At 52.9% G+C, this 25,184-nt stretch overlaps 1 protein-coding gene across 3 annotated transcripts in view; it reads right to left on the bottom strand.

Moving 5' to 3' along the window:
* Disp3 (dispatched RND transporter family member 3) overlaps nt 1–25,184 on the bottom strand; it is a 53,440-nt gene that overhangs the window by 12,557 nt on the left and 15,699 nt on the right. For all 3 annotated transcript variants that reach the window (XM_040734996.1, XM_040734997.1, XM_005079331.4), the window contains exons 2-13: nt 20,547–21,522; nt 19,450–19,669; nt 10,366–10,502; nt 9,191–9,325; nt 8,587–8,747; nt 7,196–7,335; nt 6,540–6,688; nt 6,198–6,359; nt 4,892–5,053; nt 3,110–3,223; nt 1,753–1,889; nt 218–402 (exon numbers count right to left, since the gene is read on the bottom strand). In XM_040734996.1, the coding sequence (XP_040590930.1) occupies nt 218–402; nt 1,753–1,889; nt 3,110–3,223; nt 4,892–5,053; nt 6,198–6,359; nt 6,540–6,688; nt 7,196–7,335; nt 8,587–8,747; nt 9,191–9,325; nt 10,366–10,502; nt 19,450–19,669; nt 20,547–21,519 (2,675 nt within the window). In that variant the 5' untranslated portion in view covers nt 21,520–21,522. The remainder of the gene's footprint in view (nt 1–217; nt 403–1,752; nt 1,890–3,109; nt 3,224–4,891; nt 5,054–6,197; nt 6,360–6,539; nt 6,689–7,195; nt 7,336–8,586; nt 8,748–9,190; nt 9,326–10,365; nt 10,503–19,449; nt 19,670–20,546; nt 21,523–25,184) is intronic.

Genomic DNA, 25,184 nt, shown 5'->3' with positions numbered 1-25,184 from the left:
GACCCTGCAGAGCTGACAGGAAGAGTGGCCGACTGGAGTGGGGGGACTGTGGGGCGGTAATCTTTGCTAATACCCCACTCCGAGAGAGAGAGAGGGAGAGAGAGAGAGAGAGAGAGAGAGAGAGAGAGAGAGAGAGAGAGAGAGAGTGAGGGGGGGCGGGGGAGGGGCGAGGTGAAGCAACGGTCTAGGTGTTTGCACAGGCCCGTGTGGCTCTTACCGAGTATGCTGTTGCTCCTTGGTGGCCACGTAAAAGCTGAAGTCAAACTTCCAGCCCCGCTTGGCGTCACAGGCCAAGGCCGTCACCATCCACTTGCGGGAGGGGCTCGCCGCCTGGAGCAGCCCTACTGTAGACATACAAGCGGTCAGCTTCTTGGTGAAGTCACCAAAAGGCGCTCTATACACCTAAGCAGTGGGTTGACAGAGACAAGACACGTGACTCGGGGAGGCTGCCTCGGCCTGCCCGGCCTCAAGGTGGGTCCCTCCCTCCTTGGCCTGTCTCCCGCCCTGTCCTGGTTCCCAGCGCTCAGAGGGCTAGGCTTGAACTTGAAAGTTGGGCAGTTCCTCCTCTGTCCCTTTGCCCCTTCTCTCTGAACCTCATTTCTTTCCACCAAGAACTCACAGGAGTGGCCTTGACTGTGACGCCACTGAAAGTCATTTGGGAAGAGAGTCCAAACGAAAGACTGTCTACACTGGGTTGGCCTGTGGGATGTCTCGGGTAAGCTAACTGAGGTCAGAAGACACAGCTCACGGTGGGTGGCACCATTCCCTAGACAGGGGGTCCTGACTGTGTGTGGATGGGGAAATCGAGTCAAGCAAGCAGATAATCAAGCATGCACGCACACATGCATTTCCCTCTGCTCTTGACTGCAGACTCGGTGTGACACTGAAGTTCCTGCCTTGATTTCCCCACAATGAGAGACTGTAACCTAGAACTGTAAGCTGAAATCAGCCCCTTCCTCCCCTAAGCTGCTTTGCATCAGGGTATTCTATCACAGCAAGAGAGAATGAAACTGGGTTAGTGGGGGCCTTCTTGGGACAGGCTCTGTGTCTGGCTCTAAGGACTCAGACTGGGCAGGATGGGCAATGCCCCGCCCTCATGGAGCTGGCAGTGGGGATGGTGTCAGATTCCAGCTGGGCCAAATTCAGTCAGACAGCACCGTCCGGTGACAGGGGTGCAGGGGAGAAGGCATCCCGAGGAGAGGGGTCGGGCAGGGCTGTGGAGGGAGGGGTGGCTTTTGTGGTGGGAAAGACCAGGTAGATCTCTTGGTGCCAGACATCTGGAAAGTGGGAAAGGTCAAAGGAACGTGAATGATCCTGTTGAGGGGACACTGAATCTGGGCTGCTCCTGGGAGGCTGTCTTCTTTGTTACAGGAGGAACTATGGTCTGTCGGTGTGGACAGTTACTGTGCTCCAGACATCAGGTGCTACACAGCTCTCGTGCCCTGTATGTCCAACAATGCCTTTTATATTCCAATTTCACAGATGAGGAGACAGAGGCTCAGAGAGACTGAATCACCTGCCCAACAACATGCGAGTTACACATGCCGGAGTTAGGACTCAAACCCGGGCCTGCCTGGGTGTAGGCCCTGTAACACAGCTGACTGCCTGCTATGGCCGGTCCTCACGTGCCTGGAGCAGCTCCATCCTCAAGAGCCCTGGTCCCTGCCTACACGGCCAGTATCCACCAGTATCCACCAGTATGGCACTGCTGACCCCTCCTCAGTGCCTAACTTGATGACAGCCGAGGCTCACCTGGAAGGATGGCACCTCTCCATCCCCAGGGGACACGGCTTGCCAGGGGGCTGGTAGGCTGGCATTGAGGGAAAGCCTGTAGACAGCTGGGCGGCCTTTGCTCTTCACTTTGGAGATGTACACGGTGCTCATGGACTCTGAGAACAGGCAAGGGGCGGAAGAGGAGTGGACAGTGACCTCAGCAGCCTCAGCGTGTGACAGAGGCCGCCTTAGCTCTGTCGGGTGAGGGGCTGAGCACTGATCTTGGGCTCATCCTCAAGTGCTGACGCTGACCCTTTCTACTAGGAAGGGGCCACGGGAATGATGGTGGAGGTGACAGTCATGGGATGGGTGGTGACAGCGATGGTGACAGAGATGGTGACAGCGATGGTGACAGCGATGGTGGAGGTGACAGTCATGGGACGGGGTGGTGACAGCAATGGTGACAGCAATGGTGGAGGTGACAGTCATAGGATGGGTGGTGACAGTGATGGTGACAGAGATGGTGGAGGTGACGGTCATGGGACGGGTGGTGACAGTGATGGTGACAGCGATGGTGGAGGTGACGGTCATGGGATGGGGTGGTGACAGCAATGGTGACAGTGATGGTGGGGGGTGATGGTCATAGGATGTGTGATGACAGCGATGGTGACAGAGATGGTGGAGGTGATGGTCACGGGACGGGACGGGAAGGTGACAGCGATGGTGACGGCGATGGTGACAGCAATGGTGGAAGTGACGGTCATGGGATGGGTGGTGACAGAGACGGTGACAGCGATGGTGGGAGGTGATTGTGGAATGGGTGGGGGCGGTGGTAGGTGACGGTCAAGGAATGGGATAGTGGTGATGTTGGTGGTCATGGGATGGGGTGGTGACAGCGATGGTGGCAGGTGGTAGCAGTCACACACAGAGTCACACCAGGGAAATACCAAGAACAAAGCATCCACAGGACACAGTGTGAAACATGGGGCTAGGTCTGTAATGACAATAGTAGAGACAGCTGGTGACAATAACATGGGGTGACAGGGACAAACACAATTGCCCACTAGGGTTACTTTTGTCCCAGCACTCCCTCTGGAGACCCCAGGAGAGATGTGTCAAGGCTCAGGACACCCCTATACTGACTCTCAGGATGGCTTTGGTGACCAGGGCAGGCTCATGGAGGCTGCGGTTGGCAGGAGAAAACTGAGTTCTCCTTGAGTCCTGAGGGCTGAGATGGTGGGTGAGGACTCTGAAGTTTCCATAGGCTGTCCTTTAAATGACCCAAGGACTCAGGCTCTTGTTCCCATAGAAACATCAGCTTTGGATGTGATCTGCTCTCTGTGTGGAGTCAGACATGGGATCACCAGGGCGCATGTATGGACCCCAACCCACTCACCCTGTGCAGCGGCCTCAGGCCGGCTGGCCCATGGAGCCCCAGAACCTCGCTTCTTCTTCTCCAGGGACGTCCTGACGTTGCTCTGCAGGCTGTGGGGCTTCTCCTGGAACAGACCTGCCCCTCCCACACACACACTGAGTCAGGGACATGGGAGTCTCTCTAGTCACCCCTGGAGGACAAGGAGGGCAGCCCAGAATCTGCAAGGGCCCAGAGGCTGGAGGGAGTGGCTGTCAGTGGCTTGAAGGAGACTCAGCAGAACCAAGGAAAACATCAGATGTTTATTATGTCCCTATCTGGAGGAAGACACGCTGGCGATGTCCCCCACGTACCCGCTCTGTGCCTCACTGTCCCAACTGTCAGGTGGGGGTACGGTTGGGCAATGCCCTGCTTTGCAGTAGCACTACAGACAAAGCATTTAACTGAGAGAAACCGCACACATTAAAATAGCAGCCCGTGCCGGGCGGTGGTGCGCACGCCTTTAATCCCAGCACTCGGGAGGCAGAGGCAGGAGATCTCTGTGAGTTCGAGACCAGCCTGATCTACAGAGCGAGTTCCAGGACAGCCTCCAAAAACAATACAGAGAAACTCTGTCTTGAAAAGCAAAAAAAAAAAACCAAAAAAAAAAAAAAAAAAAAAAAAAAACAGCCCACACAGCCACCCCGAGGTTAGAGGAGAAAGCTGTAGACAGACTGTCCTCTGCTGCCACAGCAAAGGTCCCCCTAAGAAGGGGTTCAGAGTGGTTACAGTATAGGGGCTGAGGTGGCTTCTCTGGTGTCTGCCCAGCTGGGAAGTGGCGGTGGCAGGGGACAGGCAGGGGGCCCTGGAGTGTGTGCTGTGAAGACTCAGAGCAGCTCTGAGCCCTAGTGGGGACCTGGGGGCTGAGCTGGGTACCTGTCTGCTCCAGGCTGCTATCATGCATTCAGCTCATGCCATGACCAAGGGGGGAAGGCTGGGTTAATGGGGACGACGCCCTAATTAAGTGGAGGCAATTACAGCGGTGGCGGCCAGCTGGGCTCCACCCCCGCACTGTAGGCACTCAGCTAGCTCGGTTAAGCATTCTCTCACTTTGCTTCTGCCTACCCAGGCGGAGTGTTTGGACGCCCGTCCACCTTTGCCCCACCCCCAGTCTCCCTGCCCTAGGTAAGGGCCCGGGCCAGATACCTTGGAAGGTACTCCTCCCCATCTTGGTCGTCTCAACACCTGCTGTGTCATCATCCTACGGGCGTCAGATCACTCCTCAGACAGCGACTCCTTAGCTCCTCTGTGCCTCTCCCAGAGACAGTGCCAGACTCCTGCCTACCTCAACCCGGCCCACCAACCCAGCGCCCCCCCAGAATCCTGCTCTTCCTGGCAACCCATGGACCGGTCTCGGCTCCTGCAGCCACCTGTCTCAGGCTTGGCTCTGCTATTCACCATCACCGCCCCTGCCCTCAGCCTGGAGCCTTCTTTCCTTGCCCCTGTCCACCTGGCCTGGCTGCCCTTCCTCTCCTTTGGCCTAACCTATCCCTTCCCTCCCCAGCTCTATCAACCTGACGACTCTTTAAGTAGCTCCTTAGACGCCTCCTCCGGGCCGTCTTCCAGGATATGCATGCCCCCAAAGCACCTTCCCCCGCAAAGGTTCTATCTGCTATTGTCACGGCGTGACCCTGACTCGGTGACCTGGGCACCCTGAGCCCAGGATGTCTGTCCCTCCTGCTCAGTGCGTCTCTGCGATAGCTCATTTCTCAGGGCCAGAGGGCTCGGACACCACGGGAAGTGGGCTCAGCCAGCGGGGATCCTCACCTGAGCAGGTGATGCAGGATATGCCCTCGGCACTCAGGTTGTACTTGAGGTCCAGCAGCACCTGGATGTTGGTGTCAGGCCGGAAGAGCAGTGGGGCCCGGCTGGCAGGGCGCAGCCGGCTGGCGAACACCAGGGACAGGATGAGGATGGAGGCGAAGAGTCCTGTGAGGAAGACGCCGTACGAGGCGGTGCCCGTGAAAGATCAGCGGCCGGCACCCCGCCCTGGCAGAACCAATGTCTTTGTAGAGAGGGAGGGGGAGGGATGGCCCCACCAGAGGCCGAGATAGATGTCATGTTTGTGGAGTCGCTGGGGAGTGGCTGTAAGCTACAAGCTGACGCTTCTCCACAAGGGCTAGTGTGGTAGTTTGAATGTCGTCGGCCCCCATAATTTCGTAGGGAGTGGCCACTATTATGTGGTGTGGCTTTGTTGGAGGAAGTGTGTCACTTGGGGGGCGGGCTTTGAGGTATCCTATGCTCAAGCTACATTCAGTGTAGACAGTTCACTTCCTGTTGCCTGCAGATCAAGATGTAGATCTCTCAGCTCCTTCTCCAGCACCATGTCTGCCTGCTTGCCTCCATGTCCTGCCACGTTGATGATGGACTAAATCTCTGAAACTGTAAGCCACCCCAGTGAAATGCTTTCCTTTATAAGAGTGGCCGCAGCCATGATATCTCCCTAGCTAAGACAGCTAGCTGGTGTCTCAGAGCATCTGACGGTCCCCGGAGTCCTGGTACTTCTGCTTGACGGCGGCAGCTCTGAGGAGCCGTTGAAGATGGCAATGCTGAACAGTTGGCACACCCGCCTGTGCCAGGCTAAGACCTTTATAAATGCATCACGGTCTTAGAGCTATTTTACTAGACCCTTGGGACAGAACCCAAGCCTGGAACATGGGTTCTACCACTGAGCTACACCCTAGCCCCTAGGCACTATTACCACCCTCATTTTCAGAAAAGGAATCCAAGTGTTAGGTTGGCTGGGATGGCCAAGGTCACAGAGGGCAGAACCGGGGTTCAGACTCAGCCAGGCTGGTCTAGTCCAGGGCCAAACATGAGCACTGTGCTTTCTTGCCCGGCACACAGCAGTGGCCTTGGCTGAGGGGGCCCAGGTACAGCCTATGCAGGAAGAGGAGGAGGCAGAGAGGAGGGCCCACCCAGGCCTATGCAGGAAGAGGAGGAGGCAGAGAGGAGGGCCCACCCAGGCCTCTGAATGCTACGTCACACCCAGTGCTTGCCACCTGCTTTTGTTTTTGTTGTTGTTGTGTGTTTGTTTGATTTTGGTGGCAGGAAGGGGGTCGTTCGCACTCACCTACAATCACCCAGCGGCTCTTGACAGCTGCCCATAAAACCCAGTGGTGCAACAGCTCTTGCAGCTGGGCGAGGAGCTGGCCCCGGCTGTTCCCGTCGGGGGCGGGTTGCAGACCCTCACAGGGCACAGATACCAGCGATACGTCTCCCAGTTCTAGAGACACTGCCAGGCAGAGTGGTAGCCGGTCAAAGTCTGAGCCTCAACCTGCTCTGGCCCACACCTGCACTGGAGAGGCCCACATGCTGGGTGAGGGTCCCCATAGGCCAACTGGCCCCCTTGGGACCAGCCTATCTTTGAACGTCCCTGTGGAGGCCAGTCCCAGTCAGGCTGGCCCGCTCTCACCTGGCTCATCCTCGACGTTCAGCAAGGGGATGTCGTCATCCAGGTAGGGTAGGGGGCCATGGGCAGGGCCACCCCCAGCCCGCTCTGGAGCTGCGAACAGGTCCCCAGGGAAATGCAAGGAGCTCTTGCGGCCGCACTTCTGGTGGCAGCTGTGGAGGGCAGGGGACAGGCATGAGGCTAGGAGTCACAGCACCCAGAGAGGATGGGGCGGGGCTAGGAGATCACATAAGCCCACACAGCACATGGCTGCACCTGCCTCTCAGGAGGGCGCCACTAACTACCGTAGCTAGTGCTGAGCTCCGTCTGGTGTCGCCTACCCTCAGCTGTCACCCTTCTTCTGGGGATACAAAGGGTCACAGCAGCTGAGAAAGCTGCCCTTTGATGCCCTAAGCCTCGGTTAGGTTCCTCATTTGCATAAAAGGTACAGTAAGAGGACACGGGTCCCTTGGGTCCTTCAGGGGAAGGGTGGTTAAAGTCGTGCATGAGTATGCCCACCTCCTGTTCACAGGTGACCACAAACTGATGATTGACAACAGCTGTCCCTTCCCTGTCACTGCCTAGCCTAGGGCCCAGCACACAGAAGCAGCCCAGGGGTTTCAGAAAGACAGGCCAGGGTGCTGTGGCCACTCAGGGTGTGAAGGCTGCAAGCCGCTCACCTGCTCTGGCAGGAGCTCTCCAGGGGAGCCATGTAGAGGCTCCAGAGGCCCAGGGCCGCAGGCATGGTGAACAGCACGGCCAGCCAGCAGCAGGTCACAATGAGAGACATGAACAAGCCGAAGTCATGCACAGCGGGGATCTGCAGCCGGGAGGGCAGGACGATGGTCAGGCTTGGCTGTCTCTATGGCCAGAGACAACCAGAGAGCTGGCTCTCTCCAGGCTGAAGCAGGAACAGCTTGGCTGCAGGGCAACAGCACTGGGCCTGGAGGATGCCAGAGGCTGGGGACTCTGCCGGACACAGCAGCAGAGGAAGAGCTTGTTCTACCTGCAACCAGCTGGGGACAGCACCTCGCCCAGAGTAAGTGTGTGGTAGCATCCCACAAAACCAGGCTAGAGGTTGATGAGGAGGAAGGGAAGGTTGTTACCCAACAATGGAAACAGGAGACAGGAGCCCCAGAAACCCCAAGAGGCCTGCCCAGGGTTGAGGAGATTGGCGGAAACCCTCACCAATCAGCAGGCAGACCCGAGGTTTGTGAAACCACCTGACTACAGGCTCTTCTCGGCCCCAGACAAATCCACTGAGGACCTGAGGCCCAGAGAGGTTTACGTGAGCTCCTGGGCCAAGCCACGAGGTCTCTCAAAGATGTGTTCGCAGGTACACAGGAGCCCACTTGGGAACATGAATGTGAGAGGGGAGAGGGGAAGAGAAGGGAGAGGCGGGGAGAGAGGAGAGGAAAGGGAGAGAGGAGAGGAAAGAGAGAGGGAGGGAGACGGACAGACAGACTGACTGTACAAGAGGTCGAAGTGGTGCATGAAGGGGCAGGGAGAGAGAGCTCAGGCCAGGGGTTCTGTACCGGGGTCACCATTTACCAGCTGTGACCACAAGAGTCACTTTAGCTTTCTGGGACAGTTTCTGTGCTGGGAAACAAATGGTGGCTACACTTTCATCTTGTTTTTTGTTTGTTTTTCAAGACAGGGTTTCTCTGTATTGCTTTGGAGGCTGTCCTGGCACTCGCTCTGTAGACCAGGCTGGCCTCGAACTCACAGAAATCGGCCTGCCTCTGCCTCCCAAGTGCTGGGATTAAAGGCGTGCGCCACCAACGCCCTCATCTTGGGTTGTAAAGATCAGATGGCAAGGAGTTTCAGAAACTGCCCGGTCTCCCGTGGCTGCGGCAGAGTGCCTTATTCACGGGCACCAACAACTAACTGTACTGTTGTAGCCGCCCTGCTTGTTGGCTTTGGAATGAGTGGTTAGTGGCAGCAATGCACTGGAGTCTCCACAAGGCCTTGAGATGAAGGTGCTGGGGTCAGGAGCCAGCCATGTGTGGGCGGATGGACGGCAAGCCGGGGCGGGGACTTGGGGGCGGGGACTTGGGGGCGGGCCTCCCACCTGGGAGAAGACGTTGGCTGCGTAGGCAGCGGCAGTGGTCAGCGAGGTGAAGAAGGTGGCCTTGCCTGCCGTCTGGATGGTGTGGATCATCCTCACTTGGGGGTCTTCCAGGTGGGTGGCCTGACGGTAGGTGTTGATGAACACAAAGACATCATCCACACCTGCAGGGGGGAGGCCCGGCCAGAGGGAGGCTCAGCTCAGGTCCCGCTTCCGTGTGCCTGAGGCTAGGTGCCGGACACTCTGGCCACTCGGTTCTGGTTTAAGAGTCCTGTCTGACTGGCTCCATCCCGAGGTCAAGCACCACCCAACAGACTCCTTGGCCTCACTCAAGTGTCTCCGAGCCCCACCCACTGTGGCCAAGCCCCACCCACCATGCTCCTTGGCCCCACTCACTGTCTCCAAGACCCACCCACAAAGTCTGAAGTCCCACCTACCTTGGCCACACTCTCTGAGTTCAAGCCCCATCCCTCATGCTTCCTGGCCCCAGGCATCCCTCTTCCAAAGCCTGGTTGTCGCCCCACCACCCTCATCATCACCCAGAACACCTTCTCGGGGAAGGGGCGGAGGTCTCAAGTGGGAGTCCCTGCCGTGGCTGGGAACTCACCAATGCCCACGATCACAAAGGCGGCCACTCCATTGAGGATACCCAGGTACTGGATGCCAAAGACCACGTGGTAGAGGAAGAGAGCCACCAGGCAGCTGAGACCGATGCTGGCGATCCCGAAGAAGGACAGGAACACTGGGCAGGGGAGGAGCCGAAGGGTCATGGGAGGGCCCTCACAGAACACAGGTCAGTAACTCCACCTCGGGGCCGCAACCTGGGCGCCCTGCACCGCCCTGCCTGCACCCCCTGCCTGCACCCCCTGCCTGCACCGCCCTGCCTGCTCCGCCCTGCCTGCACCCCCTGCCTGCACCGCCCTGCCTGCTCCGCCCTGCCTGCTCCCAGCTAGGTGTAGTGACCATTTGCAGTATTTGAAGCCCTTCATTCCCAGAGAAGGGGCTGGGCAGAGGAGGCCCGCGTGGCAGATGGAACCATCTGAGGTCAGGTTGCCTATGGGGCCTCTTCCAGACGACCTCATAAACAAGGAATGGATTGTGTTCTATGTGTGGGTCACCTGAGGTGACTAGAGGTTTGTAGCGGTCTTGCCGGTGACCCTGTCATGGTGGCCACACCCCCTTTGGGCGTGGCCTCAAGCGGCAAAAAGAAGCCACGCCTCAAGCCTCCCTCTTTTCGCTTTGGTCCGCCTGAATCCACGCCCAAAGGGGGTGTGTGGCCACCATGACAGTTTCACCGGCAAGACCGCTACCGAGGTTCCATTGTGCAGGACCTATGTCTGGTTCACCACCGGATCGCGATGAGTCAGAGCACGGGGCATGTAACTAGAGCCCAATTAGTATTTGCTGCGTGGATGACCGCATGATTTGTCCAGTTAGTTTCCTATCTCTGCTCACTTGGGCAAGAGCACACGCCTACTGTATACAAGCAGCAGTTGGGGGCAGGCAGCCTGGGCACGTGAGGAGGTGCTGGTGGTGGCGGCGAGGTTAGCTGCGGCCAAAGGGGCAGCTGCTGTGGTATATAAAGAGTAGACTCATGAATAACCCATAACCGTCTAAAAGCATCCCCGATACCCCTACACGAAGCTGTCATGGTGCCTGAGCACCGTCCGACCCAGCGCCGACAAGCCGGATTCGAGGCTCTCCCGGTACCCTTGGACAGGCTGGCACGCGCTGCGGGGAAGAGAAGGCACTGGCTCTCGTGAGCCTTCCGGGACGTCGTACCCGAGCAGGAGGTGAGGATGTAGACTAGGGCGGCGATGCAGCTGCTGCTGATGAAGGCGAGGAGCATGTCGTTATTGAAGGTCCTGCGCACCTCGTAGTCGAAGAGGTCTGTGCCCCCATAGAGGACCTGGACTTTGCTGGGGGAGGGAGGCATGGAGAAAGGAGAGACAAGAAGGGGACTGAGGGTGACTGTGGACACGTGAGAGCCAGGGCTGCGCCCTTCGCCAGCGGCTCCTTACCTTGGCTGCTCATTGAAATTACTTGAGCTTCCAAAAGTCCTGATATCTAGGCCTGATGCCAAGCAAATTAAATCATAATTTCTTGGGTGGAGCTGAATCAAGTGGGTTTTTTTAAAATCCCTCCCCAAATCTCCCAGGAGATTCAATGCACAGCTGAGGTTGAGAGCCGCCATTCTACACAAATAATAATCAGGGACAATCAGTCGCTATGTCATCTTTCGGTTCTCAGCGGTCCACGGCAGAATTTAAAGGCAATCAAACCGGCTCCGGATAATCCCGTTTTACACTGCTACTCGGTATGTGTTCACTGCAAGGTATTTTCCGCAAGAAAGCCAACCAGGATGGTCAAACCACTCTCTCTCGGGCGGATGTAGATGCGATGTGTGTGTGTGTGTGTGTGTGTGTGTGTGTGTGTGTGTGCCTGTTGGTGTATTTGTGGGCCTGTGTGTGCAGATACACTTGCGCGTGTGCGGGTGTGGAAGACCAGTGTTGATACAGAAAGTCCTCCTGGATGGTTCTCTGCTATATTCACTTTCAAATGGACCCTGAGCTCTCTGGAAACATGAGTCGGGTTTAGCCAGCTCGCTCCAGAGACCCAGCTCCAACTCACAAGCCTTGAGTCACCGACGAGCTGCTGCAGTCACCCGGCATTCATGTGGGTTCTGGAGATCTGAACTCTGGTCCTCACTCTCAGGCAGCACATGCCCTAACCACTGAGCAAACCCCCCAACCCCAAACGGTATTTTATTTATTGGTTTTTATTTTTGTGAGACAGAGTCTCACTATGTAACCCTGGCTGGCTAGAAGGTGCTAAGCATACCAGGCTAGACTTGAATTCATAGAAGTCTATCTGTCCCTGTCTCGTGAACACTGGTATTAAAGGTGCACCGCCACCCCCAGCCACCCCCAAACTATACTTTTAAGGTTTGATTTAGCTTTATTTGTGTGTGTGCCACCTGTGCATCGGAGCCCCTGGACCCGGAATCACAGGTGATTGTGAGCCACCTGAGGTGCATGCTGGGACCCGAACCGGAGTCCTCTGGACGAGTCCTGCATGCTCTCAGCCACTGAGCAATCTCTCTGGCATCCAAACTGCTTTAAAATCCAGCAAGAGAGACATTTCCAGCAGCGATGGAGCAAGGACTTGACATCTGGACTGACCTTACCACTGCATCCACAAAAATACGAGAAAAAAAGGGCCGGAGAGGTGGCTGAGTGGTTAAGAGCACCTGCGCTCTTACAGAGGGCCTGGGTTTGATTCCCAGCACCCACGTGGTGGCTCGCAAACATTCGTAACCCCAGTTACAGGGGATCTGACAAGCACGCACGTGGTGTGTCACATATGTCCACAGGTAAAACATTCTCTCACATAGAATAAAAACAAATCAATGTAAAGATACTTCTAAAATATGAGGAAACCCGTGAGATGGGACTCTGGACTCCAGACCGCAGAGGACCATGATCCCCTGAGATAAGAAATGAAGTAGGCACTGTGGTTTCCCCAGGGCCGACAGACACCGTGGCTGTGGTTCCCCGGGGCCGACGCCTCGGCAGTGCTGCTGTACTCGGGACAGTCTCACAGATCAGGCACTAGACTCTCCAGTTGCTGGGAAGTTCCTCAGACTTGATGAAAACTGTGAGCCTGTTGATCCAACAAGCTTGAATCATGAGCTTCAAAGACCAAGCAACTAAAAGGATAGCAACGCACATCATTGACTGAACTGCTTGGACACTCCCACCGAGGGAGGGACTGGCAGAGGGGGGAAAGAAATGTCACATACTAGAGAACTAAGAGAAGACAGACGGCAGATTTCTCGTTGGGAGCGATGGAAGTCAGAAGATGGTAAAGCAGCGTTCCCAGACACTCGGGGGAGACTCAACCTAGAATTCTATACCCAGCAAAAGTACATTTCAAAAGCAAAGGCAAAGTCAAAACTCTGTCAGCCCCACAAGCCTGAGCTTGCCTCTGGTACACCCACACCTCTGACGAGGCTGAGGGGGCCCCTCAGGCAGAAGGGAGATGATGAGAGTGTGCGGGAAGGAGTATCTACACGAAGGGCAAAACGCTCTGCAAATGGAGATGTCGTGAGTGAGAAACGCAACCTTTTCGTTTATCTCTACAAAAGAAAACCGGCCACTTAAAAATAAGGTCGTGTGGGGTTCATGACTACCAGAATGAAGAGGCCACTGGAAGCACAGGAGGCCATGACTGTGTGGTACGGTACCACCTCCCTCAGAGATATACTGTGATATTTAAGGAGGTACACTACAAATCCTAAAGTAGCCACTAAGAGTCATGGCTGAAAAATCAAGATTAAAATAAAAGTATAAGAAATAATTCATCCAGAAGAAATAAAAAAATTCCCCATGCCATCTATTGAGCACTAGGTTCTGATGGTGTTAGTCAGTGTAATCAGGTAGGAAAGAGAGAAACAAAATATAGACTGGAAAAGAAGATGTAGATCTGTCTTCATCAGTATAACAAACACATGCTTATCTGTGTGGGAAATCCAACAGAACCTAAAAAAACAAAGCAGCGACAACAAAACCCCCTAAGTTTAACAAGGTCATAGAACATAAATAATAAATGAACAGTTGGAGAATAATTTTTAAAATTATATTATCATAGGAGCATGAAAATAGGGACTACTTAGAGAGAAAATGGAAAGTGACATTAGACATGCCATGTTCCTGGGTCCAAAGACGCAGTATTTTAAGGTGTCAATCACATTCAAGAGTCCAGTAGACTTTTCTGTCTCCTGATACTTGGGATTGAACTTAGGGCTTCATGATTGCTAAGCACATTCTCTACCTCTGAACTACAGCCTCAGCTGTTTTAATTAATTTGTTTATTTTTAGATCCGAGGCAGGGTCTTGTGAAACTATTCAGGCTGTCCTTGAACACACTCTACAGCACAGGATGAACCATCATCCTCCTGTCTCCGTAGTAGGCTGCTTGTCTAGCACCCTGGGCTCAACCCCTAGCACTGAAGGAAAAAAAATACAAACAAACAAACCTTGGTATGAAGCTATAATGGCCATGACTGTGTAGTTCTAAAGTGCAGATCCACGGAGCAGAACAGAAGGTTCAAAAGCAGACACACACATAGACATCAAGCTTTTGTCCGAGGTACAGAGGCAGTTCAAAGTAGAAAGAGGGCCCTTCCAACAAAGGACACAAGATAGCCAGATGCCCATGTAAAAATAATCAACCTCAACTTACATCTTGTTCCACGCTCAGGAGTGAACCCAAAGATGAGTGTCACAGTATGAAATGGAAAAACCCAATTTAAAAAAATGGGCACAAGGGGACACATAGGAAACTCACACTTGATCAAAACACAGAGAATAGACGTTTGTAGAGTGCCCAGCCACAAATAGGACACCGCATCCCTAAGGCTCAGGGAAGGTGGGGAAAGAGGGGGGTAGGAAGACTTTTAAAAAGACTTATCTTTATTTTATGTGTGGGAGTGTTTGCCTGTATGCAGGCATGGGCACTACGCCTGTGCAGCGCCCATGACAGCTGAAGAGGGCGCCAGACACAGTGGCTTGGAGCCACAGATGGTTGTGACTGTCATTCGGGTCCTCTGCAATAGCAGCGAGTGCTCTTAACCACCGAGTTCTCTCTCCAGCACATGTGAAAAGAGTGTGCAAGACAAGAGGCTGAGGAGGGCCAGAGGGAAACAGTATCTTTTGGACATGGCAGGACTCTGCACTATGAACTTAGGGGGCCGCACAGCATCAACCCAGTCGTCAATCCAGCTTGGAAGTAAGACGGGCTCATGAGTCCCCAGCCCTGGCTAAGCAGCTTTGGATGTTGATGGCTTCTGGGGAGGAGAGTCAGTTTTCTCTAAGGGTGTGGCCCCTGGGAGGTCTACTGTGCTCAGAGGATGGTCCCATACCCATGAGTATATGGGCAGCACAAACCGGTCTCAGTAGGTTATAAAATGGAAAGGACATTCATTACGTATGACGGCCGTGATGTGTGGGGGAGGTGCTGTGGTTGTCGTTGTTGGTAGTGGAGATATTGATGGTGGTGTGCTGTGTTGGTGGTGGTGGATCTGGGAGGAATTAGGAGGGGAATGCGAGGAGAATGTGATCACAGTACATCATACACATGTATGAAATTCTCAAAGAATACAAATGTTATTTTTAAATGGGCACAGGTTCAGCATCAATAGTTCACCAAAGAGACTAGATGGTTCGTGAGCCTCTGGCTCACTCAGTTTCCAGCACAGTGAGGTGACCGGCTTCCCTTGCCACGTGTTTCCAACACAAAGCTCTGACATACCACAGGCCCAAACCAATGGGGCCAGGAGAAGCCAAAGACTGAAAACAGGAGTCGAACAAATCTTCCTTCTTTAGAGAGATGACAACAGATGCTCAACATCATCACTCATTAGAAAAATGCAAACCAAAGCCACAGGATTGCTACTGCATGCCTAGTAGAAAGTCATTTAGTAGAATAGTCATTTCCTTCCTTCCTTCCTTCCTTCCTTCCTTCCTTCCTTCCTTCCTCCCTCCCTTCTTCCCCCATCCCTTCCCCCTTCCTCTTACATTCTTTCCAAATTAAGAATAGTTTAGAAACTGCACTATCTGTATGTGATGGTTTATTTTTGTCTACCCAACACACTGGAGTCAAAGGGAACGTTTCTTGGCCTCCCTCCACAGTGGGCTGCCACTTGGAAGAGTAAGACAAAGTAACCCCCTCCCTCCCGAGTTGGTCACAGTGACAGAGAAGCAGATTAGAACGTGATAGCAAGCATTAGCAGGGATGCGGGAGAACCGGAATTCTCACACACGCAAGTTGGAAAACTCCGGAAGTCTCTTAAGTTAAACATATGTTCACCATGACTGCTCAGTCATTTGACTATGAGGCTTTTCTCCAAGGTGAAAAGTATCCGTCCCCACGAAGACTTAACACTAACATTCACTGGAGCTTTATCTGTGATGGTTAAACCTGGAAGCAACACAAACACTCACCAAAGAGTGAGCAGATGAACAAAATACGATCCCCATACAGTGGAATACTATTCGGTGTTCAACAATAAACTGTTGAAACATGGTAAAATATGGGTACAAATTAGCTAGAAGGAATGAGTGAGTTCCATCAAAAGAGAATGTAAGATACCATGTATACAAAATTCTGGAAAAGGAATGCCTATGTATGATGGTAGAATGCGGAAAATGGGGGCTGAAGACATGGCTCTGTTAAAGAGCTGCTCTGGCAGAGGACCTGGGTTCAAATCCCAGCGCTTGCCTGAGAGCTGGCCAATGTCTGTAATTTCAGTTCCAGGGAGACTAACGCCCTCTTCTGGCTGTGTAGAGCACTACATGCATGTGGTGCACTTAAATACAGACAGGCAGATGCTCACACACATAAAGTTAACAAACAAAAAATCCGGGAAGTGACTGCTAGGGTTAGGGCTGGGGAGCAGCTTGGAAGCAGGATGCAGGATGAGGCGGACATAGGGAAACGTACTGGGAAATTCTCCATCTTCACAGCCCATGTGCCAGGACTAAAATGTAAGTATAGACTGTTGGTCCTGTGCCAATTACACCTCGACAAATTTTCTATTTCCTCAACTTCATATATAATAGCCAGGAAGAAAAGATCTCTGACTTTCTTACTTTGACAAATTAGATAGATGTTTTTCCTTGAGTGAAAAAAAAAGTTGAAGGTTAAACCAGCCATTTATTGTATGTACATAAATGTATCCGGTGTTTACAGAGTGTCTTATGGGGAAGGGGGCTGCAGAGATGACTCAGTGGGTAAGAGCACTGGCTGCCCCTGCAGAGGACCTGGGTTCAGTTGCTGGGACTCATGTGGTGGCTCTCACACACAATCCGCACAAATGCGCACAAGGCAAAACACACATGAAATAAAAATAGACATTTAAAAAGTAATCAAATTAAAAGGAGAGGAAAAACCGTCATTTTAAGAGAGCAACGATGGACAGTCAGGAGGCTCGGAGGGTAAATGAGTTTGCCGCCAGATGTGACAACGTGACAAGTGGAAGGAGAGAGCCAAGTCTGGAAAGCTGTCCTCTGGCTTCCACACACACACAGTGGCACGCATGTGCCCACACATACAAAATAAACGAACAAGTGTAACAAAAAAATTAACAAACCAAAAGAGCAACAAGTAAGATTTGCAGCTGACCTCTCTACAGAAAGTGATGGAAGCCATGACACAATGGAGTGACATCTTTACAACAGTGAGTAAACACAGCTGCCAATCTGGAACACCACACAAGTGAGGTGGATTAGAAAAATAAAGATGTTTTCCAAGCAAACAGAACAGAAGTCACTACCAGCAAACCTAAACACTACAAAGAATTCTTCAGACACAAGGACAGTGGTCCCAGAGGGACGCATGGAACCGCAGAAAGCAATGAGGAGCAACGGGAGAGGTAAATATGGAGATAAACAGCAATGAACAGGTTCTGCAAGACAGAATGGGCTGTGGGGCTTAAAATGCATATACAATTAAAACGCCCACAACAGAACCACACAAGGCTGAGGAACAGAAAATGCCACCGACTGTTCTCAGCTGCTGGTGTTATCAGCGATGCCATAAAAGTGATGATTCGTGTAATTCTGTGTCGTCAGGTGTGCTTTCCTCTTGAGTCACCAATAACACAACAATAAAAGGTATTTTGCAAATCTGAAAGAAGGCATTAACATCAAGTCCTCTGGGTCCCAGCTGTCACTTCCTGCTAGAAAGAAAGGGACAGGACAAGGCCTTGAACTTAGCAGCTGAATATTTCAGCAAATGAAACTGTTGCTTCTCACAGCTACCTTTCCTTGAAGTACCATCCATTTCATCCTCAACCCATTATCTCATCCATCATCCATCCATCCATCCATCCATCCACTCATTCATTCCTTAGATTAATCTTTACCAAGTGGTTCCAGGCACCTTGTTGAGGCTAGGCTTACATAGAAGTGAACCAGAAACAAGCCCATCCTCAAACCAGATCTTTCTTAAACATGTGTGTGGGAGGAGAGTGTATGTGCATACCATGGTATCCATATGAAGGTCAGAAGAAAACTTATGGGACTCAGCTCTCCTCCCACCACACTGGTTCCAGGGACCTAACTGAGGACATCAGGTGTGGTATCAGGCTCCAGTGAGCCATCTTGCTGGCTTCTCAAACTGTATGTGTATGTGTGTGTGTGTGTGTGTGCGTGTGTGTGTGCATGTGTGTGTGTGGTGTGTGTATGTGCATGTATGTGTTGTGTGTATGTATGTGTGTGTGATGCGTGTGTGTGTGTGTGTGTGTGTGTGTGTGGTGTGTGTGTATGTGCATGTGTGTGTTGTGTGTATGCTTGTGCATACCCATGTGTCACTCTGGTGCATGTGTGTGGGGGGAACAGAGGTCAGAGATTAGCCTTGAGTGTTTCCTGTTATTTTCCACCTTAAAAAAGATTTATTTAGCTGGGCGGTGGTGGCGCACACCTTTAATCCCAGCACTCGGGAGGCAGAGGCAGGCGGATCTCTGTGAGTTCGAGGCCGGGCTGGACTGACAGCCTCCAAAACAATACAGAGAAACCCTGTCTTGTAAAACCAAAAAAAAAAAAAAAAAGATTTAATTTTTAAAAAAATCTACGTACATGTGTATGTTTGTGTCTGTGAACAGGACTCCAAGTCACCACCGAGGCCAGAGAGGCGCAGTGGGTCTCCTGCAGCTGGAGTCACTGCAGGTGTGAGCGGCCTGATGTGGGAGCTGGGAACAGAAGCCCCCTGGAAGAGCAGCAGGCACTCTTCACCGCCGAGCCCGCCCTGCCTTCGTTTTTGAGGCAGATTCCAATCTAGAGTTTACCAATTTGGCTAGGCTGGCCAGCAGTGAGCCTAGGGATTCTCCAGCACTGGGATTACAAACGCATGCCACCATGCCTGGCCTTTCTAACACGGGCTGGGGATTGAACTCAGGTCCTTGCACGTACACGGCAAACACTTTACAACTGAGCCATCCACCCAGCCCTGACTTGCTTAAGCTTTGCAGGGCACACAACCCCCTGGAAGTACCACAGCTCTGAAAGAGGGCTTGCAAGCCTGCGGTTCTAACAGTCCTATTACTGGGATTATACCAGGATTTTATGTGGGTGCTGGGGATCTGAGCACAGATCGTCACGTCTGCATGGCAAGTCCCCTTACTAACTGAGCCCAGCTCATTTCTTCTTCTTTTAGAAAACATATTTGATCTTATACATACGAGTGTTTTACATGTGTGTATGTGTGTGCACCATGCGCATGCCATGTGCCTGCAGAAGCCAGAAGAGGTTGTGGGATCCCCTGGGACTGGAGTTACAGGCTCCTGTGACCTGTCCCAGAGGTGCTGAGGACCAAGCCCAGGTCCTCTGCAAGAGCAGCGGGTGCTCTTAACTAACAAACCACCTCTCGAGCCCTGCTCTCTCTTCTTAATGACCAGAGTAATAGGAACCACGGCCTCATCTTACAAATAAGGATACTCAGATCCAGAGAAATGAAGTGATTTTGCCTACTAACTCCTTGGGTATTAGAAGCAGAAAGGAATTGCTTTTCTGGCTAATCATACCCCAGCCCTCCAGGACAAGAGTTTTGTAATTGCCTCCCTCCCTCAAAGCTGCCCTGTCTACTAACCATTAGCACCAATCAAGGAAAGAGGTCATTCGGAGGGACCAGGTGATGTGCCCGACTCTGTCCATAATTGGGGGTAAAGCCTTCCTGGGGTTAAGGTTGTGAGGAAGGCGATTTGGGGGCATAAGAGGCGCCCTGTTATCTACACACAGGTACACGTGGGGTGGCTGGACTTCCTACCTATCTACACACAGATACACGTGGGGTGGCTGGACTTCCTACCTAGTAGACTGCTTGGCTAGCATGGCCACGTAGGTGACCACGAAACTCTGAAACTTGGCCCTCTGCTCCTCCCAGCGATCATCTACTGAGTAGTAGTTGGGGAGCGGCGCCCCAAACAGGATCTCGCTGCGCAGGAGGGAGCTCTTCAGATTATCCACGGAGAGGCCTTCATCCACGTACCAGTAGAACTCGGGGTGAGTCATGGCTAGCTCTAGGGAGCCTGCAGAGGACAGGGAAACCCAAAGATCTCAGCCCACAGCTCCCACCAGCACCACCCCCTACAACATTTGGGACAAACGCATAGCTTGGAGAAGCTACTGCTTCCCAAGCATGAGCCTTCTTAGCCTGAGCAGGCAGTCCCCACCACGTTGAGGTTTGATTCCAGTTTGAATCCCACCTAATTCCAAGGCTCAGCCTGCAATCCTGTAACTCCATCTGCTAAAGCCCTGCCTGCCTGTGCCCTCCCTCCACCCAAGCTCTCCTCTCCCATCCTTCCCCAAGCCCCACCTCCAAGATACCCTAACCCTCACGTTCCTCTTTGTCCTGGTTAGGGGTTTTTGTTTGTTTGTTTTGGGGGGGCAACTTGACACACACTAATGTTATCTGGGACGAAGGACCTGGGAGACTGAGCAAACACCTCCATCAGATTGCTTGTAGACAAGCCTGTGTGAACATTTTCTTGGACTGTTCACTGACAGCGGAGGACCCAACCCACTGGGGTGGGTGCTATTCTTGGGCAGGCGGTCCTAGGGTGTCTTAGAGAACTGACTGAGCAAGCCAGCCAGCAAGCAGTGACTTTCCACGGCCTCTGCTCCAGTTCCTGCCCTGACTTCCTCCCATGATGTACTGTGATGGGGAAATAAACCCTTTTGGTCTCTAAGTTGCTTTTGGTCAGAGTATTTTATCACAGCAATGGAAACCCAACCCCATCCCCAAGTATCTCTCCGCTCTTTCTCTCTCCCTGGACTCAACCTAACTCCCAAAGTCGCCTTCTCTCCCTCGTCATACCCAATCCCAGCTGCACATCCCACTGACACCTCGCCCTCTGACCATGCTCAAACTCAGCATCGTCCCTTGCCATCAGTGCAAGTGCTCACCCCGAATATCGGCCAGGTCCTGGCCCATGCCGTCGTAGTAGATCTTGCCGCCCCTCTCGGTGGGAAAGAAGTAAGTCATGAGCGAGCTGGGCGGGGAGCAGTAGGAATAGGAGCCCAGAGGCAGATCCTTGAGCACCTCATGCGGCTTCCAGCAGAACTCCCGGAAGCCCGGGTGGTCCATGATCTTTCGCTCGATCTCGTGGATCGTAACCAGGCGCTCGCTCGTGAAAATGTTGCGCTCCGCATCTCCCCGCGCCAGGAAGATGAGCTCGATGCGCCAGTGCGCGTGTGTCTGGGTGTTGGCGCTCACATAAGTGCGCGAGTAATCCCAACGCGAGGCGCCCCGACGGGCTCGGCTCTGATTGGCTGCCTGGTCCCCTAGGGTTGGAGCCTGGCGTCGACGTCGCTCACTCGGACTGGCTGCTGATCTCTGAGTGGCGGGGGTGACCCTCGGAGCTGAGCCAGGGGTCCGGGATGCCGGTCGTGAATGGTTCCCCAGGTGCAGCTGCTGCAGCTGCTCTGAGATGAGGCGTTGCAGCGTTTCGGAGGTGAAGTCCGCCAAGTCTCTCCTGTTGCGCCCCCAAGATCCAAACTGGGACTTGAGGGCCAAGGCCAGAGCGTCGAAGCGCTGCGACGCCTCATGATTGCGAATTTCGAAGGCATTGTAGGAGATGTCGATGTCCAAGGGTGGGTAGTAGAGAAACATGAAGGCGGACAGCACCATGGGGATGCTGCAACCGAGGAACAGCACCAGACCTGCGCAGCATGGGTTGGTGAAGGCCCAGCCCAGGGTGCTCCAGAACCCTGAGGCTGGGGGCCGGGAGGGCAATGTCCAGCGTCGCCAACAGCCCTGTGCTCCGGAGGGCAGCCCTGGCCCAGAGACACCTCTGCAGGCCTCCCCGGAGGTCTCCTCCTCCTGCTGTTCCTCTTCTAGCCACACGTCCTGCAGCAGGGGGTCATCCTCCGAGTCCATAGCCTAAGGGGAAAGGATGGGTCAACAAGGTTGAGAGGAGAGGCTTCGCCCCGCAAAAAGGCACCGGTTCCACCGTGGGATTGGAGCATGAGCTCATTAGGCTCTAAAGAACCCAACCAGGAAAAACACGTTGTTCTTTCCCAACATGCCCAGTAAGGTGATCTTGGCTTAGAAGACGAGCACTGGCTGCTCTTGCAGAGGACCCGGGTTCAGTTCCCAGCACCCGCATGGCAGCTCACAACCACCTGTAGCTCCAGTTACAGCAGATCTGACTCTAAGGGGGCACCAAGCACACATGAATGCACAGACATACATGCAGACAAAATAACCATGTGCATAAAAATACAAAGACAGACAGAGAGAGAGACAGACAGACAGACAACCAGACAGACAGAGACAGAGACAGAGAGAGAGACTTGTAAGCCAACTGCAACAGAGAAGACATTTCTTCTAATGTATAAAGGCCAATCAAGACTTCCGGCACATTTGATTTTTCAATCTTTGCTACATTCACCGTCCAACTTCAGAACTCAAGGCCAATGTAAGACATGGCACCATAGCAACTACTCGTGTATAAAGAGCAACTGTATAGCACCTTCAGGAGTTTGTCAGGGTAGAGGGAGAGAAAATCATCTCTGGAATCAGACACGCCCTGGTTTGGGTCCTGGCAACCGGAACACTGGCAAGACTTGGGAGCCACCCTGACCCTTAGAGTTACCCTCTATAAAATGAAGGCAGCCATTCCTGTCTCAAGGGGGTGTGGGGTCAGGGGTGAAAGTGCTCTGTGATCTGTGTAGTATGTTAAGTATCGTCTGTCAGGCAATCACACTCCTTTGTTCCCTTTTGGAGATTGTAACACTCCCAGCCAATGCCCAGGGGACTGTGCCAAGACTAGGTGTCCCAAGCCACGGGGCCCTCAGCACATCCCCACCCCTTCCCCGAACACTGCAGCTGCAGCCACTGTTTGTCAGGCTTAGACCACTTAATATGCAGCTCCAGGAAACGGCAACCCCCTGAGCACAGGCAGGGGCCAGGCATCTCTCAGAGAGATGTGAGGACTCCCACGGGGTGGCCCAAAGGCCACCTTCAGTGTCGCTGGGACCGCCTACCACCTTGATGGAGGGAGACTCCTAACTCAGATAGACATCAGACAGAGAGGGAAGAGGCAGTGGGTCTGGGGGATGCCTCTCTTGCCACTGGCATTCTCTTGAGCATTCCCTTTGGTTAGTTAGCCGGTCAACCCAGGAGGGAGAGAATGCTGTCAGTCCAGAGAAAGTAAGGAAGAGGGAGGAGGGGGGGAGTACGGTGATAGACTCAGGGAGAGAGGGAGGGAGGGAGAGAGAGAGAGAGAGAGAGAGAGAGAGAGAGAGAGAGAGAGAGAGAGAGAGAGAGAGAGGCATGAGAGTGGAAATGGGGAGGAGAGGCAGAAGCAATAGAGAGGAAAAGACTGAGAGGATCCTCTGGGTCCAGATCGGGAGAACGGCCCATTCACGGGGAGCAAAGAAAGAAAAGGCGAACCCAGCTCTCCTCCCCCCCTCCTGCCTTTTCATTACACGCTATTCCCTCCCCTCCCCCACGTGGTGTAGGTGTCCCTGTGCTCATCCACAGTGTGCGTGTGCAAGTCAGCCCTCCCCTTCACCATGTGTGTAACAGAGATTGAACTCGACCTGCAGGCATGCCTTTACCTTCTAGGCCATCTGGCCGACAAATCTCCTGTGTGTATTTATGTCCATGCGTGTGAGTTTGTGTGTACCATATGTCGTGCAAGTGCCCATGGAAGTCAAATGACACTGGCTTCGCTGGAACTCAGTGGCAGGCAGTTGTGAGCTCCTGGTGTAGGTGCTGGGAACGGAACCCAGGTCCTCTCAAGGACAGTAAGTGGTCTTAGCCACTGAGCCCGCGCTCTAGCTCTGTCCTTGTGATTTTTGACACTGGGTCTCATGTAGCTTATGCTGGCCTCAAACTTTCTACGAAGCTGAGGATGACCTTGAACTCCTGATCCTCCTGCCTCTGCCTCCCAAGTGCTTGGGTGCCAGTCATGAGCTACCATGCCTGCCTGGCCCATGCAACCAGTTTCAAGGCAAGTCTTGCTGAGACGCAAAGCCATTTGGGAAGCAAAGTCCCACTTTTATGATCAGGGGGCTATGGTGGGGGAAGGAATCTCGGATGTATGTATTTTAAATGTAACCCAATGAGAATGGTTATCACTGTCTGGGAGGATCACGGATGGTTCTTATCTTCTCTTTTATGCTTGTCTGTTTCCAAATTTTGTGCAATGATCAGGTATAGCCTTACTTTTAAAAACAGAAATAAGGTCGGGCGTTGGTGGCGCACGCCTTTAATCCCAGCACTTGGGAGGCAGAGGCAGGTAGATCTCTGTGAGTTCGAGGCCAGCCTGGTCTACGGATCGAGTTCCAGGACAGCCTCCAAAACAATACAGAGAAACCCTGTCTCGAAAAAAAAAAAAGAAACAGAAATAAATGCTATTTAAAAAATATAACTAGATATTACTTAAAAATGTATGTGTGTGTGTGGTGTGTACTCACGTGCATATTTTACCAGCTATTTGTACCTCTTCAGAGAGTCATGATACTGTACATGGAGTGAGGTGGGGAGAGCATTCTGGCTTCCAAGAAGAGTGTGTACAGGATACAGCAGTAAGAACGTGCAACGCTGAGTTAGGGGTATGGACACTCCTGGTATCCTTGAGACAGAGAGAGCAGCCTTGAAAGGCAAGGGAAGTAAATCACAGCCCATAAAACCTTAGCAAAGGAACTGTGACTGCGGCTCAGCTGCATAGAGCTTGCCTCGCACTCACGGATCCCCGCCTCCATTCCCAGCATCCATAAACCACGTATGGTGGCACACACCCCTAATCCCAACACTCAGGAGATGGAAGCTGAAGGATCAGGAGTTTAAAGGTCATCCTTAGCTCCCCTGCAAACTTGCGACCAGCTTGCGCTGCATAAAATCATGCCTCAGTAAACAAAACAAAATATATCAAATACAGTGCTTCCATTGCACACATGGGAAAACTGAGACCCAGTGAGCAGGGTCATGACACCCAAGGTCATTCTCACAGCACGGGGGCCTGGATTCTTGCCTGGAAGTTTTCCATTTTGCCACCAGGTCCTGGGGTAATTTTTCAGCAGCCCTAAGGGACAAACAGGTCTGGAGATGATAGGCATATTCAAAATAGAAAAGCTGTGTTTAAAGTCTCCAGGGAAAGGGCCTGCAGTGGGAGGCAGTGCAGACGCCAGTCTGGGACCCCTTCCTGTCCCCACACAGCACCCAGGCAGAAGGCCCAAGCCAAAGCTCTCTGCTTACAACTTCCCTCCTTGTAGCCAGGGATGACAGACCCCTTCCTTCTTCATTCCCTCATCCCAACCAGACTATTAAAATGTAATCAAAAACTCACATTAGACATGCAGATCCTACTTAAAATACATATATGTATATATATAATTTAACGGCAATTAGGAGCTAATCAGCTTTTTCTCCCTGACTCGGTGTGTTTTGCTTCCTTGGTTCAGCCCTGGTCCATGAACGGCTCAGAGCCCTTAGAAACCCTCACGTTTGGGTTGAGAGATTTGGGCAGAAGTTCACACTGAGATATTTTGAGTTAAGTAGTTCCACTCTGCTGTCGTGTTGGAGTGGGGACACTG

This window comes from Mesocricetus auratus, unplaced genomic scaffold (genome assembly GCF_017639785.1).
Source record: "Mesocricetus auratus isolate SY011 unplaced genomic scaffold, BCM_Maur_2.0 Super-Scaffold_100042, whole genome shotgun sequence".
NCBI lineage: Eukaryota > Metazoa > Chordata > Mammalia > Rodentia > Cricetidae > Mesocricetus > Mesocricetus auratus.
Note: the sequence above shows the minus strand (reverse complement) of the source record. Positions and strands in the feature narration are given on the sequence as shown.